Raw genomic sequence first — 15,584 nt, 5'->3', positions numbered from 1 at the left:
TGTTTAAAAGAACTGATCTGCTTTGAAGAAGATGTCTTACTGTGAACAAAAGCACAGTGGCATATACAAGAAGAGGCAGAAGGCCTTCCCTGCAAAAATAGGGTCCCTATCCTAGAGACCAGTGATTCCTAAAGGAACTGCAGAAGACTCACAGTTGAACATAACAACCTGTATATTGTGCCAGAACAGGTCAATAGTCTTTGGATGAATAAGCAGGTGGCAGAAAGAGGAGAAGGAAGATTATTTTATCTCTATGCAGAATTGATGAGACCAATACAAGAACAGTGTGTGCTGATTTCCACACAATATACTTTATGTGAAAAAGCTATTCACTATGTCAAGCCACACAATTCTAGGCACACAAAAAAGCAAGATGTTAATTACGTATAGAACTCTTCTGGAAAAAATAGGGGTGGTAACTGCAGCACTTGCAGATTTTCAGCCTCTTTCTGATAAAGCAACAGCAGAGCAGAGTTTCTGTTACTCATTTTCAAATTTTTCAGTTAGCTAACTAAATACTGCCAGGTACAGATAGATGCCTACATCTTCTTTTGGCCCTGGCATCAAATAATTCTTGTTGTCAAAGATATGATGTAGGCCTTCTCACAACTTCTGCATATGTTCACACTCATAAGCATGTAGAAATAAATTATTTCAATGCTCATTTATATTTGTTTGATTTTTTTAGTTAGCAGGCTTTCTAGTCATCTTTTTATAATACTACTTGTTGCAGTTTTGAACAGCTTGAAAGGTATTTTGATCTCTTTTTTTACCACTAAGTCCTGAAGGATACAGTTTTCATAAATTGTACCTATTATTAAAATTCCATATGCTGTTCTTAAAAATCTATGTGTCCCTTTTCTTTGTTTTCCCAAGATATTTGTCAGCTTTTCATGTGATTGGCACATTTCTAACATTTAGTGTTTTATAGATTTTAAACTATTAAAATCATAGAATCACAGAATGGCCTAGGCTGGAAGGGACCTTAGAGATCATTTAATCCAACCTCCCTGTTGTCGACAGGGACGCCTCTCAACTAGATCAGGCAACACATGGGGACCGAGTGGGGATATTCTTTCATCAAAGAAACTGTCTTTGATTAATTGGTGTGAAAATTATGTTAAAATGTCAGTTCTGATAATAATAAATAAAAGTGTTAGGTTGGCTAAAGCTTTTTCCCTCACTTTTATTAAATAGCTCACAAATGCACATCATTTTCATCCTCAGGCACTGCAGAACTTCTAGCTTGAAAAAGCTACAAATTCCTTTTGAGTTAGTACTTTGGATCTTTTTTATTAAAAAAAAACACCAAAAACCAAAACCAAACTAGAAATAAAATTCTTCTCTCTTTACTGAGATATTGAATACTTCACGGAATCACCAAATGTTCGGAGTTGGAAGGTACCTCTGGAGATTATCGAGTCCAACCCCCCTGCCAGAGCAGGACCTCAGAATCTAGGACAGGTCACACAGGAACCCATCCAGGCAGGTCTTGAAAGTCTTCAGAGAAGGAGACGCCACAACCTCTTTGAGCAGCCTGTGCCAGCGCTCTGTCACCTTCACAGTAAAGAAGTTCTTCCTCATGTTGGGGTGGAACTTCCTGAGCTCTAGCTTGAATCCATTGCCCCTTGTCCCATACAGGGCACAAGTGAAAAGAGGTTGTCCCTTCCTTCTTGACACCCAGCCCTCATATATTTATACACATTAATTAGATCCCCTCTCAGTCTTCTCCTCTCCAAAATAAAAAGCCCCAGGTCTCTCAGCCTTTCCTCGTAAGGCAGACGAGATGTTCCAGTCCCTTAATCATCCTTGTAGCCCTCCGTTGGACTCTCTCAAGTAAATCCCTGTTCCTCTTGAACTGGGGAGCCCAGAACTGGGTGCAATACTGTAGGTGAGGTCTCACCAGGGCAGAGTGGAAAGGGGAAGAGAACCTCCCTCCATCTGCTGGACACACTCTTCTTAGTGCACCCTAGGATACTGTTGGCCTTCTTGGCCACGAGGGCACACTGCTGTCCCATGGATAACTTACTGTCCACCAGGACTCCAAGGTCCTTCTCCACGGAGCTGCTCTCTAGCAAATCACCTCCTAACCTGTACTGGTGCACTTTATTATTCCTTCCCAAGTCCAGGACTCTGCACTTATTCTTCTTGAACCTCATTAGGTTCTTCTTTGCCCAGCTCTTCAGTATGTCCAAATCTTGCTGAATGGCTGCACAGCTTTCAGGTGTATCAGCCAAGCCTCCCAGTTTCGTACCATCAGCAAACTTGCTTAGAAGACACTCTGTCTTGTCATCGAGGTCGTTGATAAAGATGTTGGACAGGACTGGACCCTGCACTGATTCCTGGGGGACTCCACTAGTTACAGGTCTCCAGCTGGACTCAGCACCATTGGTCACCACTCTTTGGGCTCTATTGTGTAGCCAGTTCTTAATGTCTGTTCTCCTATCCCACACTTGTTTCCTTAAATTAAAAATTCAATCTTTTGGATCTATGTGTTAGGTCAAGTTTTATTCATGCAGATAAACTTTGTGTGATTTATTTGTGGATTTATTACGTCATCTAAAGTGAGTGAATAAGGTTTTTTTAAATTATTTCAGCCCCAATAGAATTTAGTTAATTTTGCAGCAAATTGATAGATTCTTCCCCACCTCAACCCCCTAAAATAACTTCTGTCCCTCTTATTTCTTGCTTTCTTGCTCTTTTTAAAGACTTAGGAAAGATTACACAGTAAGTTTTAGGAACATTGTGTTTAGTTATTGGTTAGTTTTGCTATGATGCTTCTTTAGTTTCTGTATAATAGAAGATAGGCATGCATATTTTTTCCTGTGAAAAAATACAGTGTGGTATCAGTGCTGCCACCTCCACATGTTAAATAAATAAAAGTCATGATACTGACTTCTAAAAGATGCAGGTCAGGCATACAGTCAATATGATTAGGGAATTCCTGTATGGCTTTCTTCTCAACTATTTTTTCCATAGCCGTACTGGAGCAGAATCTCTTTTTGCTATAGTAAAGATCTTTATAACCACAGAACTGTAGGTCCTAAATTTTAAGAGAGAAGACCACAAGGCTGGAGATAAAGAGGGTTGATGTAGTTAGATCCCTTCAGATGCTGAGAACTCAGTATCAGATGGCTCTCCAGTCAGGGATGGCAGATGGTGCAGATCCCATCTGTGGAGAGGTTACTCAGCGTCTTCCTCTTTTGAGCTCTTATGAGATTTTCTTAAAAGTAGGCATTCAGACAAAAATGATGTCCATGAGCACCCAGCTGCTGCACTATTAGATAAAGTCGAGGCCGCAGAGGTGGTGCGTAACCGCTGCTGCCGAGCAGGAGCTGCCTGCGGGCTCCTTGGGTGCAGTAAGTTGGCTGAGGTTATCCCCCAGCCCAGGGATATTCCAGGTGCAGCACGGGCCTGCACCTTCTAAGCTTCAGTTCTCCGTGGATTGCAAACTCCTTGGTATGTGCAATGATCTTCTGGTCAGAGTCACTGCAAAGGGTTGGTATCACTGCAACTTTCTGTGTAGTTTGTAGCCCTTTTTCTCAGTAGGTTCTACAGAAGTGTGGGATGAACAAGCCTGAAACAGGTCTTCACTAAGAAATAGTATACCTGCACACAAAAGCTCTATATTTTTTTCCCAGCTGGACATTAATTCCTCTGTAGGAAGGTTCATGTGTGATTAAGTGAGAGGAGACCACTTGGCCCAGGAGACAGGCTGCCATTTGATAGTTTGTAGTTTTTGTGCTTTGACAAAGACTGGACCTGTCATGCTATACATATGACAATAATTCCACCAGTCCTGATTTTCTGTATGGTTACTTTCTTCCCTCACCAAATTATTCCTATTTACCAGTGTCTTGCCTGCTTTGTAGCTGCATGCATCCTTCTGAACAGCTAGCTAGAATGTCAGTTACCTCATTCCTCTGCGGTGTATCTTTTGGAGCATTTTCTCTTGCAGTTCCTCCTGTGTGTTTTTTTTTAAGCACTTTTGCATTAGCCTGAAAAGCTGAAATCATTAGAGAAGAACTCAAGCTACGATACTTAGATGTCTGCTAAAATTTGCGTGAAATTTGATAGGAATTGAAAAATCCATTTCCAGTGTTGAGCATGTAGAAACAATAGCCTTGAATATGCGTAAGTTAGAGCTGGAAAACAGTTTAAGGTGGCATTTTCTAAACAGAGCTTTGTAACCTGGCTCATCACCTCTGCTCTTCAAGTCGAGTTGCCTACAGACTCGTTTCCAGATCTGCTTGTTGCCTACTGGAATCTTGTATGGCAATACACAGCATGGGAGTCTGCATTCTTAAATGCATGGCTGGGTGTTCTCTAAGCCATCCACTCTTGTCTGTAATTTTCTGTCTAGTCTATGTGTTCCTACGGAACACTAACAGAGACTATCTGTTCCACTTGGAAGTTTCTTGGTCAAATTACATTAGTTGTGGATTCAGGATTGCTTTTTGTTTTCTTGTTTCTTTTTGGAAAGCTAATTTCACAAGTGGAATGCCTTACAGAGTGAAAAATGGATGCCGCTACTTTTAGGTAACACTGAATTTGGAGCGTGGCCTCCCATGGAATGCAACCATCGGAGAAGTTTTATTGTTGGTGATTCTGAACAGCTGATATTTCTATTTCTTATTTCAAGCATATCTGCAAGTAAATTACAGTAACGGCAAAGATTTGTAGGGCAGATCAATTCTATCTGTTGGGTGCTCTGAAAATTATTCTTCTTAGTGATCTTCCAAAATTAGTATACAGTGATTCAGGTTCTGTAAGAACTACTGCCATCAACAAGTCAACAGTAGTCTCAAAATAGTGTATCTAGAAATAGAATGCTTTGTAGTTTCAGAAAGGATAACTTCCTTACAAGGTACAGGACTGTAATTTTCAGGAAGCATCTTTGGCGAGGGTGCACTATACTAAGAACCAAGATAATTATTCTAGTGAGAATCTATTATTTCTGTTTAAGCAGTAGTTTTGATGCACTAATCCATATCCAGAAAGTATCCAGAGAAAACATTTTTCCAGGAATTCAACTCAGCCATATGTATTTTACTGATATATATGACATAGGAAACAAAAGGCTTTTTTTTTAACAAATGAATGTATTCTTATGTCGTTGTAACTCAAGAGGACTTGAGAAAAGATTGTTGATCATCTCATTCTTCAAGTCTTCACTGTATTTCTAGAGGTTGTAAAATTACATATCTATGAGGTTGATAACAACTGTGTGTATTGCATCATTTTATAAACACTGCAGATATAAGCAATGAAATTGTTGCTTTCAGATTTTTAGACATTTTACCTTGACACTTCTGCTAGCAATACATACTCAACTCAAGCTTGAATGAAAACCATAAAAGGCGCAGGAATAAATCTTTTGTTAATCTTCTGGCAGTAGGCTCCTGCAGTAGACTTCAACACCAGTAGTGGTATCCCAGGTACAGGCACTCCTTGCTGTTGCAGATGAGTGAATCAAAAGTGACAAAGGATGAAAATTAGGGGCCATAGATCCGAAGCATAATCTGGATTCTCCTGAGGTTTGAGTGCATTGAAGCCTGATAAGAAAAAGAGTCTATTTTAGGAAATACTGACATCTGGTTGTTATTGACTATCTGTAAATCATAAAATCACAGGTACTTTGATTCTTTACACATTTTGATAGATTCCATGCTTAAATGGTCAGTCAAGAATTCATTTTTAAGCTAACCAGGGCATTTTTTTACATATGATTTCCTACTCAAGAGCCAAGTTCTAAATATTTTTCATTTGATTTTTCTTTGCCAGTATTTTATATACAGCTGCATATTAGGGCTCATTTCCTGTTCCGTTTTCCTGAGGATAAATTATGAGTTGAAAATGGTGATAATGTTGATTGCATTGGTGGGCTACAATGTTATTCTTCTGCACACTCATGGGCCCATGCTTGATGACTACAGCAAATTTATGTATGCAATGGCACCTCTTCGAAGGTAGGTGGATAATTCCAGTCTTTCGGAAATTAGTATAAATTACGTGCTACCTGTGGCAGTTCTTACATCTTGAAAGAGATTTTTTTCTCTATGTTTGGCTATATAATCTGTAAGTCACAATTTAAAATCATGGTCATGCTACTGTGAATATATGATTTAATGTCACATCTAAGAGCATTAGAATAAAATAAACAAGTCTGGGAAAAGTGTTTAAATCACATGCTATAGGAAATAGATTATGATTTCATTTGTATTTTTGTAATAAAGAACAATTAGGAAGAAATCATCATTAAGGTTGTTAATGCCTGAGGCTGAACATAATTATACTGCTGATCGGCTGTTGAAGTATATTTACTGCAAGCTAAAGAAAATCAACTTTCTCAGAACTAGCACGTTGTCTTAAAACTTTACAAATGCAGTCTCAGCTATTGAAAAAAATTTAGTAGACCTGCAGTTTGGATGTTTTTTTACTGTGCTTGCAAATTTGTATATTAAGTTTTCAGTGAGACTGCTAAAATCTTTGTTATAGATGATAATACAAAAGACCAGAATTACTACTCTAAGTAGTGCTGTGTAAAGTATTTTTTGGACACATATAATTTCTAGCTCATTTTCAAAAAGAGGAGCGATTCTCTTCTATGTAGGCTGAGTGTGCTGTGCACATGACACAATGGAGGAACTGATTATTGTGTAGAGTTTCAGTATCCTTTTTCCTCTGCTCTGAACTGCTTAGGTTCCTTAGGACACAGACATCCATGAAAAAGGATCAGATTAACAAAAAGCAAATGTTTTCTTTGCACTTAAATCTAGAGATTAAATAAACAAACCCAGGTGAGTTTCCATCGCATTAGTGGAAAGGATATCTCTGTGATGGAATGGAGAACCACATAACAGCTTAGATTTAGCATGTGCTTCTGGCAGCCTTCATTTTGCCAGTGAAGCTGTGTGTCTGTGAGTCTTTTCCTTCCTCAGTCTTTCACCAAAATTGTTCTTTCAGTGGCATCAATAGGAGAGTGCTAGTGTAAACTGTTTCCCATTACCTCTAATGTCATTTTCCCAAAGCAGAGTTTTTAATAAACTCTGCACAAGACCTAGTTTGTGCCTCCTGTAATAACAAGATGAAAAGGCATCTTGGGAATTAAGTGCTTTAGTTTTCTTTTCTTCACATTCATTGGGTATGGTCCAGCTCTACATTATGGAAGTAGTGTTATTACATTAAAAAATCTATTATTTATCTGCCTGGACAGAATAAGCACCAAATGCTCCCCATTTGAAAGCAAACAAGAATATTATTTTTACTGAATCCTCATCTTAGTACTGGACTTCAAAATGTAGGCAGTTCTCACAGAATGCAGTAGAAGTAATTAAAGCTTCAGTATGGAAATAACAATATTTCATCAAATAATAAAACGTGTCATAATTAAGTGGTCTTAGTTTATGTACCAGAGAGCAGTATGAATTGCTGCCTTATTCTTGTGCTAAAGCAATTTTGTCTTAACTTTTAGGCATCTTGTTTTACTTATATTTTTATTTTATAGGCCAGGAATACTGAAAGACCTGAAGACAATGGGATCAATTTCTTTGTTTATATTCTTCGTCACATTACTGGTTTTGGGTAGACAGGTAAGATGCACGCTTCTCATCTACAGTAGTGGACAGAAATCCAGCCTCCACACACAGCCTGCCACCTTCTCAAACATTTTTTAGATTTTCTGTCAAATGCTTGTATTTTGTTCTGCCCCACACCCTTGCAAAGGAGTATCAGAAGCATCTGAAAAGCTATTTTATTACCTTCCAATATGCCCTTAAAACTCACCAGTAACTGTCATTGAGACTCTAGACATTATGCTGATAGTGTGCTGTGTACTTGTGTGCTTGTCATGCTGACCAATATTGTCTCGTAGCTTCCCAGGGTGCTCCCATCTGTCTGCACCCATCTGCTGTCTCCCTAGTGGCTTAATTACAAGCTATTTTCTTCTCAGTTGTCACAATTTGATGCAGACACAGAAACAATGTAGCATGCATGCAGAAGCGTTTGCATGCTGAGGCCACAGTTGCATTAAAACTGTGACCCAACAGGAGACTACTCTTTATCACCCAGTTGTGCTTTTTCAGTACCAATGCGATGTCAGTGGTCTTACCCTCTATGAAGGTTGAGGGCAGATGCAAGGGCAGTTCTTTCTCTAAATTCCCAGGCCTGTCTGTGATCCATGGCTACAAGCCCTAATTGCAGGCCGTTGTGCCAGGAAGGATGCAGCACGCAGGGCAGGGCTCTGAGATGGAAGAGGCAATCCCTGTGTACTTGTGAACAGTCTGTGCCCCCACAGCCTGCAGCCTCAGGAAGGATCTTATCCCAGACTGCCTTTAAATCACTCATTTACATGACAGTTCCTCAAAACATAATGACTGTCATTTAAATAGCCCTGCGGGTTACTAGATAAAAAATTCTTATCTGGCAGCTTCTCCAGTATTTGCTGTAGTGGGGAGCATCCTTCTTGAGTTAGAAGCCACGTTCTGCTTCTGCCTTGCTGCCAGCACCCTACTAGAGTTTGCTTATTTCGTAATGGTACCAGAGTGGGGCTACTCCCACTTAAGAAAAGGGATAAATATTTCATCGAAGCAGCTGAGAATCTTTAGGCAAAGTAAAATGCTTCCTTACTCTTCTTCCAAAGAGTGTAACATGCAAGTAATTTTTATTTGCTTGTGCATTTTTCTACTTTGCAGATAATAACAGTCCTTTTCTCTTCTCTTAATATCTGATTATTTTAACAATGCTAAAGATAATAGCCACTATCCTTCACACTGGCATTGGTGCTCCTCTATCCCCAGAGTGAGTAGCCAGAAAGTTAATCTAAACAAAATGTGAATGCTTTCCTAGAAGCCCAGCTCTCAATCCACTCACCACTGGTCAGAGAGATGCATGTCCTGATGCAGTAAGAGGGGTTGTGTGTCTCAAGTTGAATGAGGATGAAGAGAGGAGAAGCTAAGTATATCGTTACATGTTTTATGAGCCAACTTTGTTCTCAGTTTCGACAAATACTTTTAGCTGCACAACAAGCATCCCTACTGAAGTAGGCCTTTCCTCAGCTGCTTATTCTTATCCTTGTATCTCCTCATTTCTACAGGCATAGCTGCCTGGGGAGCACTGTGGTGGCCCAAAATAGGGAAGTGATCTGGCTTTAAAATTAACCTGGGAAAAATAGTTGGTTTTCATCTGGAACTATATCCTGATCTGACTTTATGGTGTGGCTGCAGCAATGCTTGTGCCAAAAGAATCATCGAATCACTGAATCATTGAATCACAGAATCATTAAGTCTGGAAAATACCTCTAAGATCACCAAGTCCAACTGTCAACCCAAAACTACCATGACCACTAAGCCATGTCCTGAAGTGCTACATCTACACAGTTTTTGAGCACCTCCAGGGATGGTGGCCCCACACTTCCCTGGGCAGCCTGTTCCAATGCTTCACCACTTTTTCAGTAAAGAAATTTTTCCTAATATCCAGTCTAAACCTTCCCTGGCACAACTTGAGCCCGTTTTCTGTTCCCCTAACACTTTTTCCCTGGGAGACAAGCCCAACCCCCACCTCACTACAGCCTCCTTTCAGGTAGTTGTAGAGAGCAATAAGGTCTCCCCTCAGTCTCCTCTTCTTCAGACTAAAGTATCCCAGTTCCCTCAGCTGCTGCTTATAAGACCTGTTATCCAGACCCTTCACAAGTTTTCTTGCCCTTCTCTGGACCCAGTCCAGGACCTCACTTTCTTATACTGCTGTGCCTAAAGCTGAACACAGGACTCAAGATATGGCCTCACCAGTGCTCAGTACTGGGACCTGATCATTTCCTTAAGATTGAGCATAGAGTGGGAGTGAGCAGCCAGAAGCGAGGTAGAGAAAGCAGAAGTGCTTTATTTTGATAGTCACAAGCACAGGCTACAACCATTCCCTGACACTAAGATCAAGTGATGCATTTCATTCTGCATGCCTGCCCTTACAGTTATTTGAAAATTGGCTGACAGAAGGCAGACAATATGTTGAAAATAGCAACTCTTGCACCCTTCCAGGTATTGCCCAGGAGAATGCAGATTTGGTACAGACTAGACTGTGTAAGGAGTGTACTCAGATTTAAGCACTATTGAGCATTAAATCTCTCTTATGGCCCAGTTTGAATTAGCAGTATTGACATAGACTGTTAATTCCGTTCTCATCATACCTTAAATTACATATATGCCATTACTCTGTGGGCTAGGTGAATATTTTGTTTTGCCCATGATTTATAATATTTTGTTTTCCACACTGAACTTCACTGACTGTTTTACTGCCCAGATGTTTACAGCAACTTCCCTCAGCTGTGAAACCTGTTTATTTCTAGTCTCTATTCTGTTTTTTAGTGAGCTTTAATTCTGTGAGGGGATCTTTCTCTTCCTCAGTCTTTTCAGGAGTAGTCTTTTCGAGATCCTCTTTGGAAAGAATTTAATGAAAACTTATCTCAAACTTCACTCCTATTCACATTCCCATTAACTTCTTTATAACAGAGGCATATTTACAGAAGAGGTGTTAACTCCCCCATTGTATCAGCTTTAGCTAATATATCTAAGTAGCCCTTGTCCTTTGCATAGTTTTCTTTTTTTTCCAAAGTTCTCAGGGTCACTGAAGCTCTTTTTCAAAGATTTGTCTTATGTCCTTACCATTTGCTACTTCTGTGACACTGGGGCTATTTTGAATGATGAGGCTGTCCTCCACAAGCTTTTCAGACCTCCAGCTTTTGATTTTGCTTACTTTAGAGCTGATGACTTCTTGTTGATCAACTTACTAATGTGTTCTAAGACATCTGCTGCTGCTGCCTCATGTTGAGCCACTTTCTCAGACTTGCTATCTGTAAATAAGGGCTGTGAGATGGAATCTCCTTAGCTCCCTCACCTGAATGAAACCCCATGTTTCATTTCGAGTGGTCTTAACCGGCTTTGGTGCTGCCTTTGCTGAATGCCGTAGCATACATCTCTGACTGTAAATACCTGCAGCACAGGCAACATTCTTGAGCTGCTTGTCTTGACTTTTTATGTGACATTCTTTGAGTGAAGAGAATTAGTTCATCGTTTTACTCAGGCAAATATTGAAAATAGACACAGGTGAGTGTCCCACAGAAAAATATAGATAAACCCATCTCTGTGCAGTCAGTGAGACATGAAGCAGTTGTTGTTGCACATAACTGCTTTTGCCAAGAGGTTACCACTGATTTGAACCTCTGGGGTTGCACTGAATTGCCTTCCACAGATGCATGGTACTCTCTTGTCCTGGAGGAAACCAGTTGCTCTGTGGTGCCTGGAGGAAGGCAGCGTCCTTTGTGCCTCCCTGGGCGTTCCACTCTGCGCACTCACTGGGAAGTGCTGTCAAGTAAAGCAGCATAAGGTGAAGAAGGACATTTTTTTTATCTCTGGGCTATTGTGCCTGTGGATGTATAAGGGCCATTCTGAGATATTTTTGTTCTGATAAATTGAAAAGGTTCTGGAGATAACATGTAAAGTAGGAAACAATCGTAATTTTCATATGACTGCAACACTATAAAGATCAAACAGGATCTTTACTGATGTGTATACAAAATCAGCAAACAAAAAAAAACCCCACAATTTAAAGTGTTTTAATAAGGTAGTGGGTTTTGTTTTTAAAAGTCTGAATAAGGATTTTGAAATGTGTTACATTGACTTTTTTAAATTCAAAGCAAATTGTAGAATACATTCCACTTTATTTTTTCTGATTTCTGAGTTCTCATTGCTATTTTTTGTGGCAGCCTAAATTTCGTTCAATAAATAATAAAGCAGCAATTAGCTTATCTAGCAGTTCTCTTTCCAATAAAATGTTGATACAATGTATGGATACCTAATTTCAATTTTATTGCAGCCATCCAGTTTACTATTGTCAATTTATACAAATAATTTTGACATACCAGTTTTTTATTGGATTTTTTCTGCACAAATACAGTTAGTTGCAATTTAATTTATTCCTCTGTGTGGGCAACTTAGATGTATAAAAGTGTAAAATACATATTTAAAAGCTAAAATCATTTTAATACCACCTCATTTCAACTTCCTGCTTTGACTGTGATCTCAACAAAATGTCTGTGAATCATTTAGAGCTGTGACAGCCACTGTCCAACCACAAGAACTACTCTTATTTTTATGTGAATGCTTACCGACTGTTAATAAGACTAGCTAGCATTTTTAGGTTTTTCTATAATAAGATTGTGATCATAATCAAGTTCTCCTGGTTAATAACACAGTCTTCATTTAGGCTGCATGACAGCATTAAACCACTGGACTACACTGAAATAGCTCTTGATTTATATCAGCTCAAGTAAGATAGACCAGCGGAGGTTTTGTTGTAGAAATAATGCCATAGAATTTATGACAGAACACTAACAATATTGAAAAGAAGTAGAGAGAGGTCCGCATAATAGCATTTTATTCAGTTTTCAACGTCTTTTGAATGATACTTGATTTCAAAAGATACTGATATTCCAAGAAGGCTATGCATTTTCATATAGTTCCAGTAATTATTATTGTCGGGAATGTTAAAAAAACAATCATGAAAACTTTGGGACGAAAAGAAGGATAAAGTATTATAGAAAGCAATGATCAAAGAAGCAAACAACAAAACCAAAAGTGGGGTGACGCAACTGACTGGGTCATTTTTGATAATCTGGTAATGTTTTGATAAGTGGAAGGCAGATTATGTCAATGGGCTGTTTTTTTCTTGTACTGCCTTCTATTTGCCAGGCTGATTGTATGATGTAAGTTCCAGCTGCTAAAGGTTAGGGTCTTCCTGAAATGCCTGTTATTGTAAGTGAAATTCTATGTTTCAGATATATCAGACATCATATTAAGTTGGCAAAGCTGTAAATGTTTGATTTCTGGAATGAATTACTACTAAATCCTGAGAGTGGATAAATAGATCTTCCTTTGTTTGAAGCACCTTGCAACTTTATGTTTTCCTTGGGGCTTTTGATGGGCCCTCGGGGTGTGGGGCTTGTAAGTTTGATGAAATGTATGTCACGTGGTGCTTGCTTGGGGTTTGATTTCTGTGGGATCTGGAATTGTACTTGAGTAGCCAAATAACAGCCTTGTAGGGGTGGTGTGCTGTGCTTATTTTGTCTCTTAAACCTGTACTCCAGCAGGACAAGATGCCTATTGTTTCTTTACCTCTGTGTCCTCTTGTAACAGAATGAATATTACTGTAGGTTAGACTTCCTGTGGAAGAACAAGTTCAAAAAAGAGCGGGAGGAGATTGAAACCATGGAGAACCTCAATCGAGTGCTTCTGGAGAATGTGCTTCCAGCCCATGTAGCTGAACACTTCTTGGCAAGAAACCTGAAGAATGAGGTGAGCCATCTCTGTGTATCCTCTGCTCTGTCAGAAAGCAGTGTATCCTGGAAATACCACTTACTGCTGATTTGAACAGTAGGTCCATACAGAGAGATTATAGATTTACAGTCATTTTCATTCCCTCTTATCTACCCTGTTATCTACCTGAAGTGCTTTACAGCACTGAATGCACCTTAGTACCTTGTAGTAAAAAGTGTGAAATTATTTTAAGTGGTGATGCACTTTGCCTTTCGAAGGAGAGTTAAAAAGGGTGAGGAGGAAGAATGGGATGGATGGGAGGAAGAATCAACATAGATTTGAGTTTAAAGCATATGCATTCAGATACTTTTTCCTTTGTGATCAGAGTGTAGTTACATCCAGGTTATGAATTTTCTTCTGGTGACTGGAGACCTTGGTTAGTGGAGTGAAAATTAACCTTTTCCCTGAAACACTGACTATCATAATTCTGAAGAGGTTCTGAACAGTGAATTACCAGAAAAGTCAACCAAAAGACCTCTGTTGACTTCAGTGGGAATTAGATCTGCTCCTAATATTGCTTTACAATTTTAAAAAAGCAAAAAAGAGTGAAAACCAAAGGCATTTAAAGAGAGTATCTTTTCTAGGGATCTTAAATGCAATAGTTTGAATTACTCGTGCATACCAAAACTAACAAAAGAGGAGAGAGGGCAGCTTTCGAGATTCATTTTTGATCTCCTGAGTCAAAAAGGACAATGTCTCACTTTCACCATGGTTTGCATTAAGCAGTACTAATCAGTATTTCATATCAGTACTTCAGTAGTGCTTGCAAATAGCGATTTGGTAGCTAATGTGGAATGAAAACTGCTGTGGGGTTCCTTTGAATCCAGTGAAGACCTTGGCTAGAAGCCCAGTTGGCTCAGCTCCAGTTGTCAGTTCAGGCATTAAACACAGCAAACCATCAGGAGATTGCTTTCTCATTTACGTGCTATTCCATCTCAGCTCCCCAGCAGAGCAACACCATCTGCTCACCTTTGTATTGGCAACTGGATTTATATTGTCACCCCTCAAGATCCATAGGCTGAAATTAACTTTAGTAAATTCAGTGAAGAACCAAAACTGTAATGGCTGAGCTCTCCAGCCTGTCATGTCAATTGAAGTAAAAAGATTTTAAAAGGTTTTAGTGGCATCAATTTTAAAAAAAAAAATCTTGAGTTGTTTCTTATTTTGTTTGTCTTTGAACACAGTTTTCAAAGAGGGAAGAACTTTTCAAATCCCTGAAAATGTTCAGGAATATAAGCATCTGTTGTGTCTGTCTTCAGATTTGTTTCAATGTCAGCAAGCATCTGTTGAGCCTTAAATGGCATTTTCTGCATCTAGAATATGTTAAGACAAATCAGGCCTTTGTTTTCTTTGTATGGATATTTAGGTCATCAGATACTGAATTGCAGTTTGTCCACGTTTTCCCTAGTTGCAAACATCCACGATAATATGGTTTTATGCATATTATTTTCTAGTGAAACCGGATTTTGAGATTAAAATTAACCTAACAGATGAATAGTCTGCTTCAGAATACTACTTCTCTTAGAATTTTATGCATGCAGCTGTATGCAGAAAAGGGAAGACCAAGTATGCTGTTGAAGAACAGGCAGTGGGAATGAAAGGGGAAAAAATGAGTGGATGAATGCTAACTGGGAGTAGTGGGCCTGTACTGTTAGACAACCAGCAAAGGTCTTTTCCTGACAGGATACACACTGAGTGATGCTGATATGGTAAAAGCAAAGTTACTTCAGAGCAAACTCATAAAGATTTGTTTGCTTTACCAGAACCTCCGGAACTGAGTTTGTTCTTGTAGCCTGCATGCTAGGTATCAAACAGGGTACCTTGCAATTGAGAGAGATAGGAACAAATACAAAATGAAAAGCAGGAAACAGGCCAGGATTAAGTACAATCTGCACCTGGTTTGTGTAGCCTTTTCCTTTATGCTGTTAGGGTCCAGATCTCCTGTTAGTAACAAGTACTCAGGAGCTTTTTTGCTGCAAGCCAACTGACAGGCACATTACTGAGCAAGAGGAATCCTATTTCGTAAGCTACAGGAGGGAGCCAGCACCCTGCTTAGAGGAGAAATTCTGCCCCAGAGAAGCTGACCTTCCAGGAGGTAGAATGGGACCAGTTTGCCTCCTCCATACTGAGAAGATCTCCAGGCACTGGAGGAGAAGAGGGTACAGTAAGGAGAGGCAACCAGCAGAAATTCAGATGTTACCAAAGGGGGGGTAGTGTTAC

General features: G+C 39.4%; 1 protein-coding gene across 1 annotated transcript in view; it reads left to right on the top strand.

Annotated features, from left to right (window-relative positions):
• Positions 1–3,149: 3,149 nt before the first annotated feature.
• The window catches only part of LOC104270545 (adenylate cyclase type 2-like), a 26,940-nt gene continuing 14,505 nt past the window's right edge, over positions 3,150–15,584 (top strand). Inside the window, exons 1-4 of the mRNA XM_009864941.1 lie at positions 3,150–3,230; positions 5,785–5,969; positions 7,508–7,592; positions 13,185–13,343. Of these exons, the coding sequence (XP_009863243.1) occupies positions 3,150–3,230; positions 5,785–5,969; positions 7,508–7,592; positions 13,185–13,343 (510 nt within the window). The remainder of the gene's footprint in view (positions 3,231–5,784; positions 5,970–7,507; positions 7,593–13,184; positions 13,344–15,584) is intronic.

Source organism: Apaloderma vittatum, unplaced genomic scaffold (assembly GCF_000703405.1).
Source record: "Apaloderma vittatum isolate BGI_N311 unplaced genomic scaffold, ASM70340v1 scaffold10762, whole genome shotgun sequence".
NCBI lineage: Eukaryota > Metazoa > Chordata > Aves > Trogoniformes > Trogonidae > Apaloderma > Apaloderma vittatum.
This window is presented reverse-complemented; position numbering and strand designations above follow the sequence as displayed.